At 41.7% G+C, this 15,394-nt stretch overlaps 1 protein-coding gene across 7 annotated transcripts in view; it reads left to right on the top strand.

Annotated features, from left to right (window-relative positions):
* The window catches only part of VGLL4 (vestigial like family member 4), a 146,212-nt gene that overhangs the window by 77,412 nt on the left and 53,406 nt on the right, over window positions 1–15,394 (top strand). The window contains exon 2 of one of the 7 annotated variants that reach the window (XM_036332195.1): window positions 7,596–7,689. The exons of the other annotated variants lie outside the window; for them this stretch is intronic. Coding sequence (XP_036188088.1) covers window positions 7,596–7,689 — 94 coding nt within the window. The remainder of the gene's footprint in view (window positions 1–7,595; window positions 7,690–15,394) is intronic. 7 annotated transcript variants of the gene reach the window in all.

The raw sequence follows: 15,394 nt of genomic DNA, 5'->3' as shown, positions 1-15,394 counted from the left end.
TTGCAAAGATCAAAAAATTTCTATATGTGACACGGCACCAGAGTTAAGTTAGGGTTTTTCAAAATGCTGACACGCCAAGCTCAAAAGGTTCGCCATCACTGCTCTATACCAACAAGAGATGGTTGATATTGGTCCGGGAAGGGATGGGGTGAAGTAAGGTCCAGAACTAACAGTAGACATCAAACATTGCTCTTGGTGTTCCGTAACAAAAACACCACCAGGAAAAAAATGCATAGAATACACATGCACATATGCATACTGTACTTGTCCAACCAAGAGGAGAAAGTGCCTTCTTATAGAGCTGGAAGAATTCCTATATTTCATTTAAGAAGAAAATGGAGAAACAGAGTAACCGCCACATCTTTGTGACTTTCCCGCCTGCAAACTGTTCCGGATCCAACTCCATCCCTCTTTCCTTTCCCTTAGGATCAGAGAAAGACTAATTCTTCTATTGGCTCTCACGAGTCCCAACCCTTCTGGCCTCAGTGAGGGACCTATCAGTGATCTGTTTCTTTCCTAGTTTCCTCTTCTTCCTCCCTGGGGTCTTTCTCTTCATCACGTGCTCATGCACAAGTCTCTCCCACTTTCAAGACAAAAAACAAACCCATCCTTAAGCCTTGTGCTCACCTTCAGCTATTAGACACGCTTCCTTGCCATCCAAGGAAGAAGAAAAGAAGAAGAAGATCGGTATGTTTCTACTTCCCTCCTGCCCGTTCTCTTCTTGACCTACTCTCATCTGAGTTCTGCTCCCACAGCTCCATGGAAATTGTTCTGGACAAGGTTCCTAAATGATATCCTAGTGCACATTCAATGGACACTTTTTAGTCCTCACCTTCGTTCATCTCGGTGCCATTTGGTGCTGACTCCTTAGGTTCCTTCTTACACCCCTTGACTCAAATACTTACTGAATACCCACTCCATGGGGAATGAGCTACGGATGAGCAACATGGACACGACCTTGATGGAGCTCCCGGTGGTGGGCAAGAGGACTTAAAGGAGTGAGGCAGGTTGATCGACATAACTAACAGTCCATGGTTGCAGCTTGAGAACAGATTGGAAGGGAATAAGGAGAGGATGTAGAAATAGGGGAGGATGTGAACCTGTTGCTGTGGTTTAGGCCAGAGAGGGTGGTTACCCAAATGATGGTGGTGGTTTTGTGGTAGGTCAGAAGTGGATAGATCTAGGAGACATTTGGAGAGAAAACTTTCAGGACATGGTGCTAGATTGAAGCAGGGGATGAGGGAGGAGACTTAGAATGCATTGAGGGTGCTTCCCAGGTTTCCAGTTACCCAAGTGGATGGATGGTGCTCCCATTTGCAGGGAGGAAACACTGGAAGAAGACTGGATTCTGGGGTGAGATCATGGGTTTAGTTTTGAATATGTTGAGTGTGAAGGATCTTTGAGGTTTCAGAGAAGAGATAAATTTTAGAAAGTTGCGTATATGGGTCTAGATCTCAGAGGAAAGGCCACTGCTAGAGATATTAGTCTGGACAAGAATGGTCACGTGACGTAGGAACAAACAACATTGTAGAACGAGAAGCCAAAGAGGTCATCGGAACTCTTAGGTCTTCATTAGTTTTCTTCGTTATTACTATAATAACCCATAACTGACCACCGCCTCTAACCTTGTTCAGTTCTGGACATTTCATCCATGATTTTACTAGAGTACCATTCCCTGTGTACCTCTCCAGCCTTGTCTCCCACCATCCCATCCCCTCACCCACATCCTTATCTTCTCCCATTCCTTCACCCACAGCCAGTAGTCCAGATATATCAAACTACTTCCTTTGAGTGAGCCATTGCCTCTCTCTGACATCCCACTGCTCTTTCTCTTGGCTCCTATTCACCCCTGAGGTGCCGAGATGTCTGTAAATTGACCCTCCTGCCACTACCTTCTTGGTGTGATTAGGTGTTGTGTTGGTGGTTTCATGGCACCACCATGCATGCTCTGTCAGAGAATCATCGCCCTGTGTGACCTACTCCTCTGTCTGCCTCGCTCTTGGAGGGCTAGGACTTTGCCTTTATTCTCTTTATTCTCAGTACTAAGCACCATGGTATCTGCTAATGTATGAATCTACTCCAGTCTTTTCATTAAAGATAAAGAAACATTGAAATTGTGTGATTGACCCAGGGATACTGAGTTGGTAACACAAGTGAGTTTGTTAACTCTTAGACTGTTGTTCTTAGAGGAAGGAAAGATAACTGGGAAAGTGATACAGACAAGAGGAGAAGAAAGAAAAGAAAACCACTTTAAGGCTCAATTTCTGTAGAGAAACATTTGAAGTGGGCTGGTTGGTTGGAAATAACTGCCCTTACTCATCTTGTTTTCTAGTTACTTGACTTCAGATGGTCTATTAAATGAACTGATCATTTATGGGAAAGTATTTAATACCTGTTATGTGTTAGACACTGTTTGATGGACGGGGGATATAGCTGTCAACAAAACGGACACAAAATCCCTGACTTTTTGGAGCTTACATTCTAACAGGGGAGACAGACAACAGGTAAATAAACAAAGAAGGTAGTAACAGAATATGAAAACTGTTATTATTATAGGTAGATGTCTGTTAGTTGATTTACTATTTAGAATCCATCCTTAAAAGTAACTGCTTTCATTTTCAAACTTCAGAATATAGATTTTGGATGTTAATCCAGGGACTTTTTGTGTCTTTGTGAGTGAATGATTTATTGTTTTCATGGACTTGTAAAGAATTTAAAAGTACAGAGTATATTAAGAAAACTTGCATATAGAAGTGTGGACTCTTATACTTGGTTTATTAACCATGATCAGAGAGTCCAGATGCCTCACTCCATGATACCTTTCTGTTATATTGGGAACTAGCCTTTCTTATAGTATTATTAACTTAAAAAAACAACAGCACTGTCAAATGGTCATTTGGGTTCTGATAGGAATAAAATATATTTAGAATTAAAAAAATTCAATGAATTTTAAGAAGGCTCAAGAAATCAGTAGATAGGTTGTATGTTCTTTTTAAACTACTCTGGTCAGACCTTAAAAAATGTTGCCTGAATGGGGTAGATCCTACAATACACCAGGGGCACTTTTTATTGTGAGCTCCTGCCTTGTGGTAATAGAGTTACTTGGTGAGGGCAACAAAAGGTAAGCCCTGGGCTTAATGTGGAAGCATGGACCGGGGAGTTCTACATGTTGGGTTTTCTTTTTTCTTCCTTTTATTTTTATTGAGGCATTGTTAATATGGGGAAATCTTAGGGGCATAGCTTCATTAATTTTTTCCTGTGTTTATACCTTTTCTAACCACCATCTAGGGTCCTAGATCAAGACAGAGAACTTTTCCATTGCCCCAGAAAGGTCCTTCAAGTTTCCTTGCTAGTCAATACTCACCCTTCCCAAGATAACCACTGTTCTGACTTCTACATTCATAGATTAGTTTTGCCTGCTCTTGAGCTTCATGTAAATAGAATCATTTGATTCCAACTTCTTGTGCTCAACATCTTTTTAAGAGTCATCTATGTTGTTGTAGGGATCAATAGTTTTGTATTGCTGTGCTGTAGTCTGTTGTATGACTATGTCACACTTTGCTTATCGATTTGTTATAAATTCTCCTGGGCTAGAGACTATAGGCAAAGGCTGACAACTCCATCATTATATCAAGAGTTTATTATGGGAACTTACATGCTAGGGTCGTCTTGGGAAGTGGTGGCGAGACGACATGGGTGTTCTCCACACTGTCCACACTGCAGCAGCATGGCTGAGGGTGATAGGGGACAGGGCAGGGTGGATAAGGGTCCTGTGGCATCACATGCTCCAGATGAGAGGAACGCTTGCTTGCCCCAGGAGGGCCACAACCTGTGAACCAGCACAAACCAGAACGCCCTGGGTCACAGGGTGGGGTTGATCAGACAGTCTCTGTGGGGATTTGGGAAGCAGGCTCTGTTCTGGCCAGGGCCTAGCTCAGTGACGGTAAACCTTTTGAGCTCGGCGTGCCAGCATTTTGAAAAACCCTAACTTAACTCTGGTGCCGTGTCACATATAGAAATTTTTGGATATTTGCAACCATAGTAAAACAAAGACTTATATTTTTGATATTTATTTTATATATTTAAATGCCATTTAACAGAAAAATCAACCAAAAAAATGAGTTTGCGTGTCACCTCTGACATGCGTGTCATAGGTTCGCCATCACTGGCCTAGCTGGTGGGTCCGGTCGGCAGTAGTCAGACAGTGGTCATGTCATGGAAGAGTCTCTCCACACTAGTCTAAGGCTGATGGAAATTTGCAGTGTTTCCTGTTTTTAGTAATTATGAATAAAGTTGCTCTAAACATTTTTTTATTGTGGTAAAATATACATAACATAAAATTTATTATTTTAACCATTTTTAGGTGTACAGGTCAGTGGTATTAAGTACATCATTTTGTGGTCTGACCTCTGAACATTTTTATACAAGCCTTTTTGTGGATGTATGCACTTGTTTCTCTTGGATAAATATGCATGGACTGGCTGGGTCAGTGGGTATGTTTAACTTTTTAGAAACTGCTTAACTGCTTTCCAAAGTGGTTGTACCATCCTACTTTCCCACCAGCAGTGTGTAAGGGCTCTGGGAATGCTTGGGTCCTCACCGGTACTTGATATGGCCAGTCTTTTAAATTTTAGCCCTACAGGGGGTAAGTGGACAATTTTTAAAAAAATATATTTTTTATTGACTCTTTACAGAGGGGAAGGGAGAGGTATAGAGAGCTAGAAACATCAATGAGAGAGAAACATTGATCAGCTGTCTCCTGCACCTCCCCCTCCCCGGGGATGTGCCCGCAACCAAGGTACATGCCCTTGACCGGAATCGAACCTGGGACCCTTCAGTCTGCAGGCCGACACTCTATCCACTGAGCCAAACCGGTTAGGGCTAAGTGGACAATTTTAAGGTGTTTTTTCATTGTTAACTTGTAATTCATTCCTTATTGGAATACCTATTGTAACACTGCTGATTGCTGCTATGTGCAAAAAGACATAGTCTCTATTTTGATGAGTTTATCATCTAAGTTAGAGGCTGGAATATGTACGTGTCTTGTTTAATTTCAGGGCAGAGGCAGTGATTTTGGTATTGTCCCAGAAGGAGTTGTTTTTCCAAACGGGCAAATCCAAGCCATGGAAACCAGGGGCAGCCAGAAACACCAACGTGGCACAGAGGACTCTGTTTAGAAGCACTTTCCTTGAGTATAGTGTTGCTTTGCTTTATTTCTTATTTGGTAATGATTCATCCAACCACTGGCCGGCTAAAATCAAGCTTAGGGCCTAAGCTCTTGGCTCCAGTTTGCTCTCTCTCTCTGGCCTGTCTGCAATTCTCCCTTTAGGTTCTGTTCGTTTCCCTCCCATTTGGAAAGCCATTCTTGCCCCTTTCCAGTGACGCAAAGGCTCTGTATTCTTCAGGGTGTAGCTCAACTCCCCTTTATAAAAGTCCACTTGAAACTTTTTACAGGCAGGAATTGGATTGTAACCTTGCTTGTCCTCTTTCAGTGCTTATGATGTTTATATCCTCTTTTTAATTTCTGTGGAGTTTGTAGTCTATAATTATTTGGTAGTTTTATCTTTTTATTTTGTAATCTTTAATGTAAATAAAGTGTGACATTAAAAATAAACAAACATAACAAGGTATCCAAGCTTGTCTTCAAAATAGTCACCTTAGAAAATTACACATTTACTCTAATGCTAGGTGATCTCATTCTCAGAACATTGTTGTTGTTTTTAGAAATTGCTTTCAAGGTCTGAGATACATTCTTTTGGCTATTTTAAAGGGTGGCCAGTAATTACACACACACACACACACACGCACGTGCACACACATTTACAGAGCATCTATTTTTGCTAGGCACAGTTCTATCTAAGTGTGCCTATAAAATGATGAGCTAGTTTTTCTGACAGGGGCCAGGGATGAACCTGCAACTGAGGTACATGTCCTTAGCTGGGAATCGAACCCGTGACCCTTTGATCTGCAGGCCAACACTCTATCCGCTGGGCCAAACCCGGAAGGGCTAATCAGTGACAATTATTTTTTGAATAAGTAAGCTCAAGTCATTCTAGAATGACTACTTTGAAAATGTTGACAATCATTTGTATGTTTATAAAAAAATAAAAATTTCAATTTCACTGCTACATACACACATATGCATGTATATATACTGTAAATATACACAAATATAATCTGCATTATTTATATTATGCATATGTATGAAATCACTACATCTGAGGTGTGTGTTTCTTGGGTGGCATGGAGTCTACCGGCTTTTAAATGGTATCTCTCTGCCAGCCGCACGTGTCATTGCTTATGACCATGATAGGCACTGAGTAAACGTGTGATTGGAGACCACAGAGCCCTTAGTTTAGAGGGCTGAGATAATCAAGTTGTCTTTTTTGGTTCAGCTTTGCTCACTCATTATATGTTGCACAGAGCATTGGCTGCTGGTGAAGTTCTAGCAACCCTTCACCTCATTTTATGGAAGAGGTGAAAGCTACCCCACATCTTATCTGTAAGTGATCTTGCTGTAGAGTGAATCCCCCATTCCCATTGAAACAGGCTTGGAGAAGGGGTAGTCACAGCTCATAGCTTCCACAGTGGTGTTTGGAGAACAGTTCAGGGAGTGTTGGTGGCACTTTAAAATACTTACTACTGCCTTTAAAGATCATCACATCTCCAGCTGTGCTCGATCTCATGTGTCATGAGAAAACAACAACAAAAAACTTCCAGCTCCTGTCCTACCAGGGCTTATCTTTTAATAACGAGGGAGTCAGGGAACCTGTGGTGATGTGAGTGACAGCATGACAGCACTTGGACACATACACAGCCTACTGGGATTCCCGTTGTTTTGATTTAGTGCCGTGTGTGTGTGTGTGTGTGTGTGTGTGTGTGTGTGTGTGTGTGTGTGTGTTGTACAGTTTATTTTTTGGCTTCAGAAAAATTTTCCTTCCCCGTTTGATTCATTGTCCCAGCCATTACAGCTGTAACGGTTGCTTGTCTAATTCTTGTAATGCCCAAGTCTACTGAGGCTCTTGGAAAGATAAAGAGCTGCCATATTAACTCTCCTCAATGTTGACTCTGTAGCTGCTGTAGGTTTTTAAAGATGATAGTTTTGAAAACTAATGTTGTATTTAAAAAGAATTAATCCTCGACCAAGGATATGTTTATGTTTATTGATTTGAGAGAGCCGGGGGGGAGGGGGGGGCGCGAGGGAGAGACAGACAGATATCAATTGGTTGCCTCTTGTATGCACCCCAACCAGGGACTGGACCTACAACCTAGGTATGTGCCTTGACTGGGAATTGAACCCGCAACCTTTTGGTATATGGGACGATGCTCCAACCAATTGAGCCACATCGGCCAGGGCAAATTTTTGTGTTTTTTTAAAAATAGCTTTACTAAGATATAATTGCTAGACCATAAAATTCACTCTTATATAGTGTAGTTTCAGTCGTTTTTGTATATTCACAGTTTGCGAACATCATCACGATGTAAGTGTAGGACATTTTCATCTCTCTCAAAAGAAATCTTGTACCCATTAGCAGTCACTAATTCCCCTCTCCTCCTAGGCCACTAGTAACCTATTCTACTTTCTGTCTCTATAGATCTGCATATTCTGGACACTTCATATAAATGGAATCATACAATATATGGTCTTTTGTGACTGGCTTCTTTCACTGAGCATCATGAAAGGTTCACGTATGTTGCAGCATGTTATCAGTCCTTCATTCCTTTTTAGTGCCAAGTGATAGTTCTTTGTGTGGATATACCACATTTTATTTAACCTAAAAGATGATGTTTTTAAAGCAGTAACAGCTCCTGGATCAAGGTGGGTTGAGCGGTTATACAGGCTACACTGCCTTCCTCACTCTTCTTCAGCTGTGAAAAAGCAGGAGAAGAACATGCCACCTGGTTTGCTGATTGGTGCTTGAATCCCAGCAGGATGTCATAGTCCCTCCCAGCCCTGTGATATAGCCCCTCCTGAGCAAGAGCAGGGTTTAGCTTTAGTATCTGAGGGATAGTTTCTGCTCACGGTTGACTGGCTCTGTGTTTATTCTGTTCAGCATTGTATGTTGCATGAGCAATGCCTATTTGTGAAACTGGTCGGCTCCTTGCTCTCAAGAAATCTGCACTTTAGATATGGTGACACACACACACACACACACACGTATGCACATTGTATGTATGTATATGTATATACATAGCAGTGAAATTGGATTTTTAATTTTAGATCTCTGCGTTCACATGGATGTCTATTCATCATCTATGGATATATCTGTATTTAGGAAATTTATATGATCTATAAATACCTATAAATTATATGTAAATGTTTAAAATAGCTATCTAGATATATAGATATATGTCAATAAAAAGTCTTTGGCATTTTCCATCCTGTACTTTCGAAGACTTCAGAAGCAACTATCATTCAACCTACATCATAATGGATTATAAACTCCTCAGTGCTTTATGGTCCTGGTCTCTGTTGTCATGGGGTCAAATAAGATCAACTGCCAGGTGCTAGCGGTCCTACTTAGGATGCCTCCTTGGTCCTACTTAGGATGCCTCCTTGGTCCTACTTAGGAGCCTCCTTGGTCCTACTTAGGAGCCTCCTTGGTCCTACTTAGGATGCCTCCTTGGTCCTACTTAGGATGCCTCCTCCCAGGATCTGCAGGAAATGTGCTGCGTTGATGAACTAGCTGACACAAGTGGCAACATCATGCGCTCAGGAACCTGAAGTCGCGTTTGAAAAACAATCTGCTACAAAAGAAAAAGCCTCTGGCACTTTTGAATTTTCAGAAACCTTTGAAAGTTAGCATGAGATTCTTTCTAAATTATTTTATTTCTTAATTATTTTGATTTTATTTCTTGTTTCAAAAATATTTACAGAATGAAGTGAGGTTTTAACCGGTGGATCCACCAAAGAGCGTTTTGGTTCTGACACCGGTTCAGCTCCACCCCCGGTTTACCACCCCGGCATCTCCGAGAGCCATCAGGGCGGCTTTGTGGCCGGCCTGAGTTTAATCTAGAGCAGCTAACGGGGAGAATGCCGGCAGTTTCCTGCTGAGCAAGTTGAGAGTAGTTTTTGTTTTTTAATATATTTTATGATTTTTTTACAGAGAGGAAGGGAGAAGGATAGAGAGTCAGAAACATCGATGAGAGAGAAACATCGATCAGCTGCCTCCTGCACACCCCCTACTGGGGATGTGCCCGCAACCAAGGTACATGCCCTTGACCGGATTCAAACCTGGGACCTTTCAGTCCGCAAGCCGACACTCTACCCACTGAACCAAACCGGTTAGGGTGGGAGTAGTTTTTACAGTTACAGTAGACGTACTTTTTGCTTCCTTCCCTGCCCCTCTCATTTTTCTAGACTGAGAAATTTGCAAATTGGTGGTCATGGGCTCTGTCTGCAAGGTTTTTATTGGAGATCTTGTAGGTCTGACTCGAAGCTTTTGGCGGGGGTGAGTTTGGTTTTGCAAAAGACGTAGGAAGTTTATGGCAGTACATGTATTAGAGGGAATGTAAGGCAGCAGATGGTGTGCCCATTTTCTATATGGGGAAGCGGGGGCACCTGTGCAGTCACTTAGCTAAGGTTCTAACCTCTAAAAAGGTGAACATTGAGCCCTAGCTGGTTTGGCTCAGTGGATAGAGTGTCGGACTGCAGATTGAAGGGTCCTGGGTTTGATTCTGGTCAAGGGCACATACCTCAGTTGCAAGCTCAATCCCTGGCCCTGGTCTGGGCGTGTGCGGGAAGCAACCAGTCGATGTGTCTCTCTCACATTGTTGTTTCTCTCTCTCTGTCTCTCCCCTACCCTTCCACTCTCTCTTGAAATCAAGAGGAAAATATCTTTGATGAGGATTAACAAAATAAACAAAACAATAACATAAAATAAAATGGTGAACATTTAAAAAATTAGTTCGAGAAATACACAATTGTTTGAAAACAGAGGTGGTCTCTCCTAAAGGCGATCTCCAGCTGTTTTCCCTGCCTGGTTCTCCAGGCATTTCCTGATGTGAGCATTGAGTTCTCCCACTGCATCGCTGCCAAACACCCTGTAGGCAGCTGGAAATGTTTGATTGGTCATAGTATTGATCAGTTTTGAAAGTGGAAGAGGCACAAGAGACGATACATGCTAGTATGCATTGGATCTTCTGGGGAGCATGCTGTACTTACAGATTTTTAGGGTCCCAGGACAATGTTTTCATTAGGACTGGGGTCAAGCTTGGGAGTATGCATTTTAAATATGCATCTCAAGTGATTCTGGTAGAGGTGGCCCAGGCATCACACTTTGAAAAGTATTTCACTACTAGTAAATGCTGAGTAGGAGCAAATGAGGAACAATAAGGAAAATTTCTATGGATTGAAGAAAATAACCTGAGGGCCACTTTTGCTTTACATAGGAGCTCAGTAGATCATGATCAGACTTAACCAAAAGTTAATTTATTCCCATATTTTCACACAAAGTCAGTGTCACCTGGATAGTCATTGAAATAGGTCAGCAACTTATGGAAAATCCTGAGATAAAGAATATAATTTCTCTTCAATATACAACATGTATTTTTTAAAGCGGTACTAAAATCCTTTGGTACTTCTACTTCATAGAACCTTTCTTCTGTTTCTTCCAGCAGATTTAGTGCCCTGACATTATCCCAATAGATGCTCTGCTGTCTTAGTGAGATAATTAGATTGTGTGTAGAAAGCTAGGACTTGGATATGTGTGCGTTGGTGTCACTTCCTCCATCTGGGATTATCACCTCTGTGCTTTTTGCCACCTTTGAGAGTGTGAAAATTTAATGTGAGAGTCTTCAACAACGTCCATCTACCGTTGGCAAGAAAGGTTGAAACATTAGCCGCTTAAGGTATTTGTTGAAATAGTCGAGTGCTTAAGTAAGTAGGCCTTTCCAACCTGAACAGCTCTGAATGTGTGTAAGGAAGAAAATGCAAGTCTTTCAGGCCTCAGTTTTCAGTACAGCAAATGGAAACCTCTCAATTACTTGAGCTCCCATCTGCCTCTCTGATTTGGCTGGGTTTGTGCCTTACTGTGCCGTGGAATTACTGATCTGTAATCCCTGGAAAGCATGGTTGAAGTGAGATTGACAAAGTGCTAGACCTAAAGGTTAATGGCACAGAGAGGAGGAGGGGGAGCCAGGAGAACTAGTGACGTATTAAGTGTCAGTGGTGGCAAACCTCTCATCCATTTAATTTGCTAGAAGTTAATATAGTAGACCCCTAAATTAAAAAGTTTCAGTTTTGCTTTATTTCTTTAGTAGTCTAATTCCCACTGACCGTGTGTCAAGGCTAAAACAGTTTAGGAGCATTCTAGCATGGGAGCAGTTTTAACCATCATTGTCCGCATGGTTTTATTTATTTATTTATTTAGTTTTTAAAAATATATTTTATTGATTTTTTACAGAGAGGAAGGGAGAGGGGCAGAGAGTTAGGAACATCGATGAGAGAGAAACATCGATCAGCTGCCTCCTGCACACCCCCCCACTGGGGATGTGCCCGCAACCAAGGTACATGACCTTGACTGGAATTGAACCTGGAACCCCCCAGTCTGCAGGCTGACGCTCTATCCACTGAGCCAAACCCATCAGGGCTGTCAGCATGGTTTTAAAGAAAATAGGTTGGCAAAACACATGTAGGTCTTACAATTTATTACTAGTGTGACCTTGGTATTTCTTTATGGAGCTCAATAGAGCTGTTCTAAAATTTGGAGATTGGAAGTGGGGAATATTGTTTGTTACTATAACTTCATTTACTTGATTCTTTGCAAAGTTGTATGTGTATCCAATTGCTTACATGAAAATAGTTTGGAGAGTAGTATTAGCTCAATTATGAGTCTTACTGATGGCACCCGTAGGGCAGTCATTGAATGTTCGAGTGCGGGCTTTGTTTCCAATGCTAGGGAGCATTCACTGCAGAACACAATACAGCTTTTCTCAGAAAGCTGACCATCTAGCATGGTGTCTTCTTTATAAATAGTACTAGCTATCTTATAAGAAACAAATTGGCATCATGCATGTTGTAAATTAAGATCTTTACAGAGACTGAATTGTTTGTGTGTGTGTGTGTGTGTGTGTGTGGGCGGTGTTTGGAACCTGGGGGTGAGGAGAGGAAGGGATGGAATTCTAGGTGAAGGCAATCAACAAGAGCAAATGCTTAAAGATGGCTAAGTATACGTGAGTATTTGCTTTCCAGCTTGAATGTTGTCATTGGCTCCCCATAGCCTGCAAAAGAAAGCCCAAACTCTTCCTTTAGCGAGGCCAAGTAGGAGAGGCTGTCCAGAATATCCACACTGGAGAGCAAAGTGGCTGTAAGATTGAAAGAGGGAGGGCACGGGGACTTTGTCCTCAGCTGGTCTGCATAGCAGGCGAAGTTGAACTTATACTGAGTATGAGTTGATTTGAAGGGGTCTTGGAGGCCTAAAGCCCAACCTGTCTCCCGTCACCACTATTAACGGGGTCTTCTTTCATCTGCGCTTGTCTCTGGTGCTCCCTCTCCTTTGGCCTGTAAACTGCAGGGACCCAGTGCTGCTGTGCTGGTTCCCACCACTCAGCACCCACCGCTCCTTGGCCTGCAGGGTTTGCTCACTGGCAAACTCCCGCCCATCCTTCCAGGCTCTGCTGGAGTGCGATCTGCTCCATTAAGCCTCTCTGAATGGTGTGGGACCTTGGGCCAAACGTGCTAAGCCACTTTTGGCCTCTGTTTCCTTCTCGGTAAAATGAGACTTCATAGGTAATTAGAGGATGACACAAATTCATGTATATAGAGTTTTTGGAACATGTCCCAGCACCAAATCCGTGCTCCTATGTGTTACCCATCATCCTGATTATTAATTTCAGGCAGAAAGGGTGGCCCCCTCCCTCTTTGCTTCCTCTGTGCTTTCGTTACTAACAGTAAATTACGGGGGTGGGGGGGAAACCTATAAATTCCCTGAAAAACTTCCCGTTTGGTCAAAACTATATAGGTAAGGTTGTTTCATGTGCCAAAGGGAGTGGGGTGGGGAGCGTACATGTATTTACCCCTCTTATAGTCATTCCAGGAGGGTCTGTTTGAGGAAGGAGATTAGACTAAATGACTGAAGGGCCCCCTATGATGTAAAATCTTTACTGCCTAAAGGAGCTTCCGTTTGTACGGTGTACGGGTGTGAGGGTGGGCACAGGGAATGGCAGGGCGGGCTGAAGGGACTCTTGTGGAATAATAAAGGACTTGGTTTCCCCGCTCTTCCTTCCATCCCCATCCTGGCTCTGCACCAGCTCCATTCTCCCTAAAGCCGCAAGCACATCTGGGGGTCCCTCTGCCTCAACTCATTAATAAACTGCTGGGCATAAGACTGACGGCTACTCCCAGGCTCTCTCATAATTAAGATTGATTTCATTACACACCTCAGGCATAAGGGAAACTGTTTAAATATAATCGTACACTGTTTCCGTGATGCCAGCTTCCTCAGCAGTCCCTGAACCTTATTAAACGTTTTCATTTTTGCAAGTGCGGAAATGACGTATGCCGCTGTATAATTTGGGGTTATTCGCTCTTTACAGCCAGAAGGAAAGCATTTCAGTTTGTGTTCATCCTTGCGTTTCTGTTTTGCACCATGAGCATACACATAACCGGCCCTAGGAATGCCACGCAGCCCGTCACACCGCCATCCACACCGCAGAGCCAGGGGCTTGCTGTTATGTTAGCTCACCGAGTGCAGCTCTGCCTTTGAAGTGGAGGGCAGGCAGGCCTTTCATCTTCCATCATTTTCACTTAATGACAGCCTGGCCTTTGATCAGCTCAATTTTCCTCTCCTTTTTTGGCTTCATAATGAGTCACTTGGAGGTAAGGAGAGACCTGAAGTGGGCCCCCAAACAGCCACAACTTTTATGAGCACAGTGGTTGTTTGACCTTCATATCTTAGGTAAATACACCAGAGGGAGTCGGCCCTTCCTGGCTCATTGATAAAATTTGCTCACTGGATAACGTAAACTTGAAAAGAAAGGTGGGGGTGGACAGGATTGAGAGAAGTAGAAATAAAAGAGAAGCAACACACCCCTCCCCCATCATTTTAAATGGTTGACATAGGATTTGGGGAACCCCCTTCACACGGGCATATAAAACTTCTCAGCATCATAAGGGTGTATTGTGTTTTGGAAACACGCCAAATTCTACATGCCATTGGAGTACTTATTTTCAGATTAAATTTTATAACTTCTTAGTCTGTTATTTAATAATCTCTTTTCTTGGAACTTGGTAAGGTTAAAAAAGTTCTTGACTGAATAGAATTTTTGCATAAGAATCTTAAGATTCCCAATTAATTTTAAAATCTGGGGAATAAAACTGCAGTAGCTCCTTGAAAAAGCAACTCACAGATGCACATATTCTTTGGTTATGCTGCACAACATTACTAATAAGAAATAAAAATATATTTTGGTATTAAATACTCTTATCCATATATGAAATTAGCTGTTTGCCTCTCCAGTAAATCTCCAAAAAATGTTTTAATATTCTTTCAAGCTAGTCAATATGTTTTTAGACTTCTGTTCCAGTAGTCTCTTAGTTATGGGTTGGGGATTGCAAACATCTTTTAATAATAGCTTATGTAAACTACAATTATTGAATAAAATGTATTCATAATAGGACTCCAAAATATACTGCATACTGTGAAAAAAAATCTCAACATAACTATATTTGCTTGGCACCAATTTAATGAAGGATGTCATGTTATAATTTTTTAGAATTGGTTTATTTTAACCGTAGTTTTAAATGAGTCTGTTTTAAATCACTGTTCAGAAGTTTTCTTTTGTAAGTATGCATTATTATTTGAGGTGTTTGATATTTGTTCTTAACAATTCAGGTGTTATCCAGGAAATACCTATTGAACGAATGTCGATTAATCATAAATAATTGAAAGCTCTTAGCACAACCCATGCCACTAAAACAATAGACATCTGTATTATTTTATTTAAAGGAAATGAGTTTTGGTGTACTGAGATTTTCTCCAAGAATAAAGATTATCTTATTAGAATATTAAAGATGTCAACTGACATTAATAAATTTGGATGTAGAGTTTGTTAGATCAACCTATAGAACTTAAATATGGAATTGTGCTGCTAACTCAATCTTTATTTTCCCTCGTACATATTGATAAGCTAAAAATAGTGTAGCTAACTGGCTTTTTCAATTTTATAGTTTCTCAACTTATAAAGAAGAAAAGATCAGACAAGTATTGAGAGAATTATTAGGAAGAGGAGGATGGCCTGTTTTGAAAAGGTCAGGTGGCCATACTCGCTGAAACAAACATTCCAGTTCTCTGATCTTTCCTTAAATGTCTCTGGTTTGCCTCTTCTCTACCCTTGAAGATGTAAACATTGTTGAGCCTCATCCCCCTTACACAGGTGTCACAGCCCTGTCCCA

Source organism: Myotis myotis, unplaced genomic scaffold (assembly GCF_014108235.1).
Source record: "Myotis myotis isolate mMyoMyo1 unplaced genomic scaffold, mMyoMyo1.p scaffold_m19_p_13, whole genome shotgun sequence".
Lineage (NCBI taxonomy): Eukaryota > Metazoa > Chordata > Mammalia > Chiroptera > Vespertilionidae > Myotis > Myotis myotis.
The sequence above is the reverse complement of the archived record's forward strand: the minus strand, read 5'-3'. Positions and strand labels throughout refer to the sequence as shown.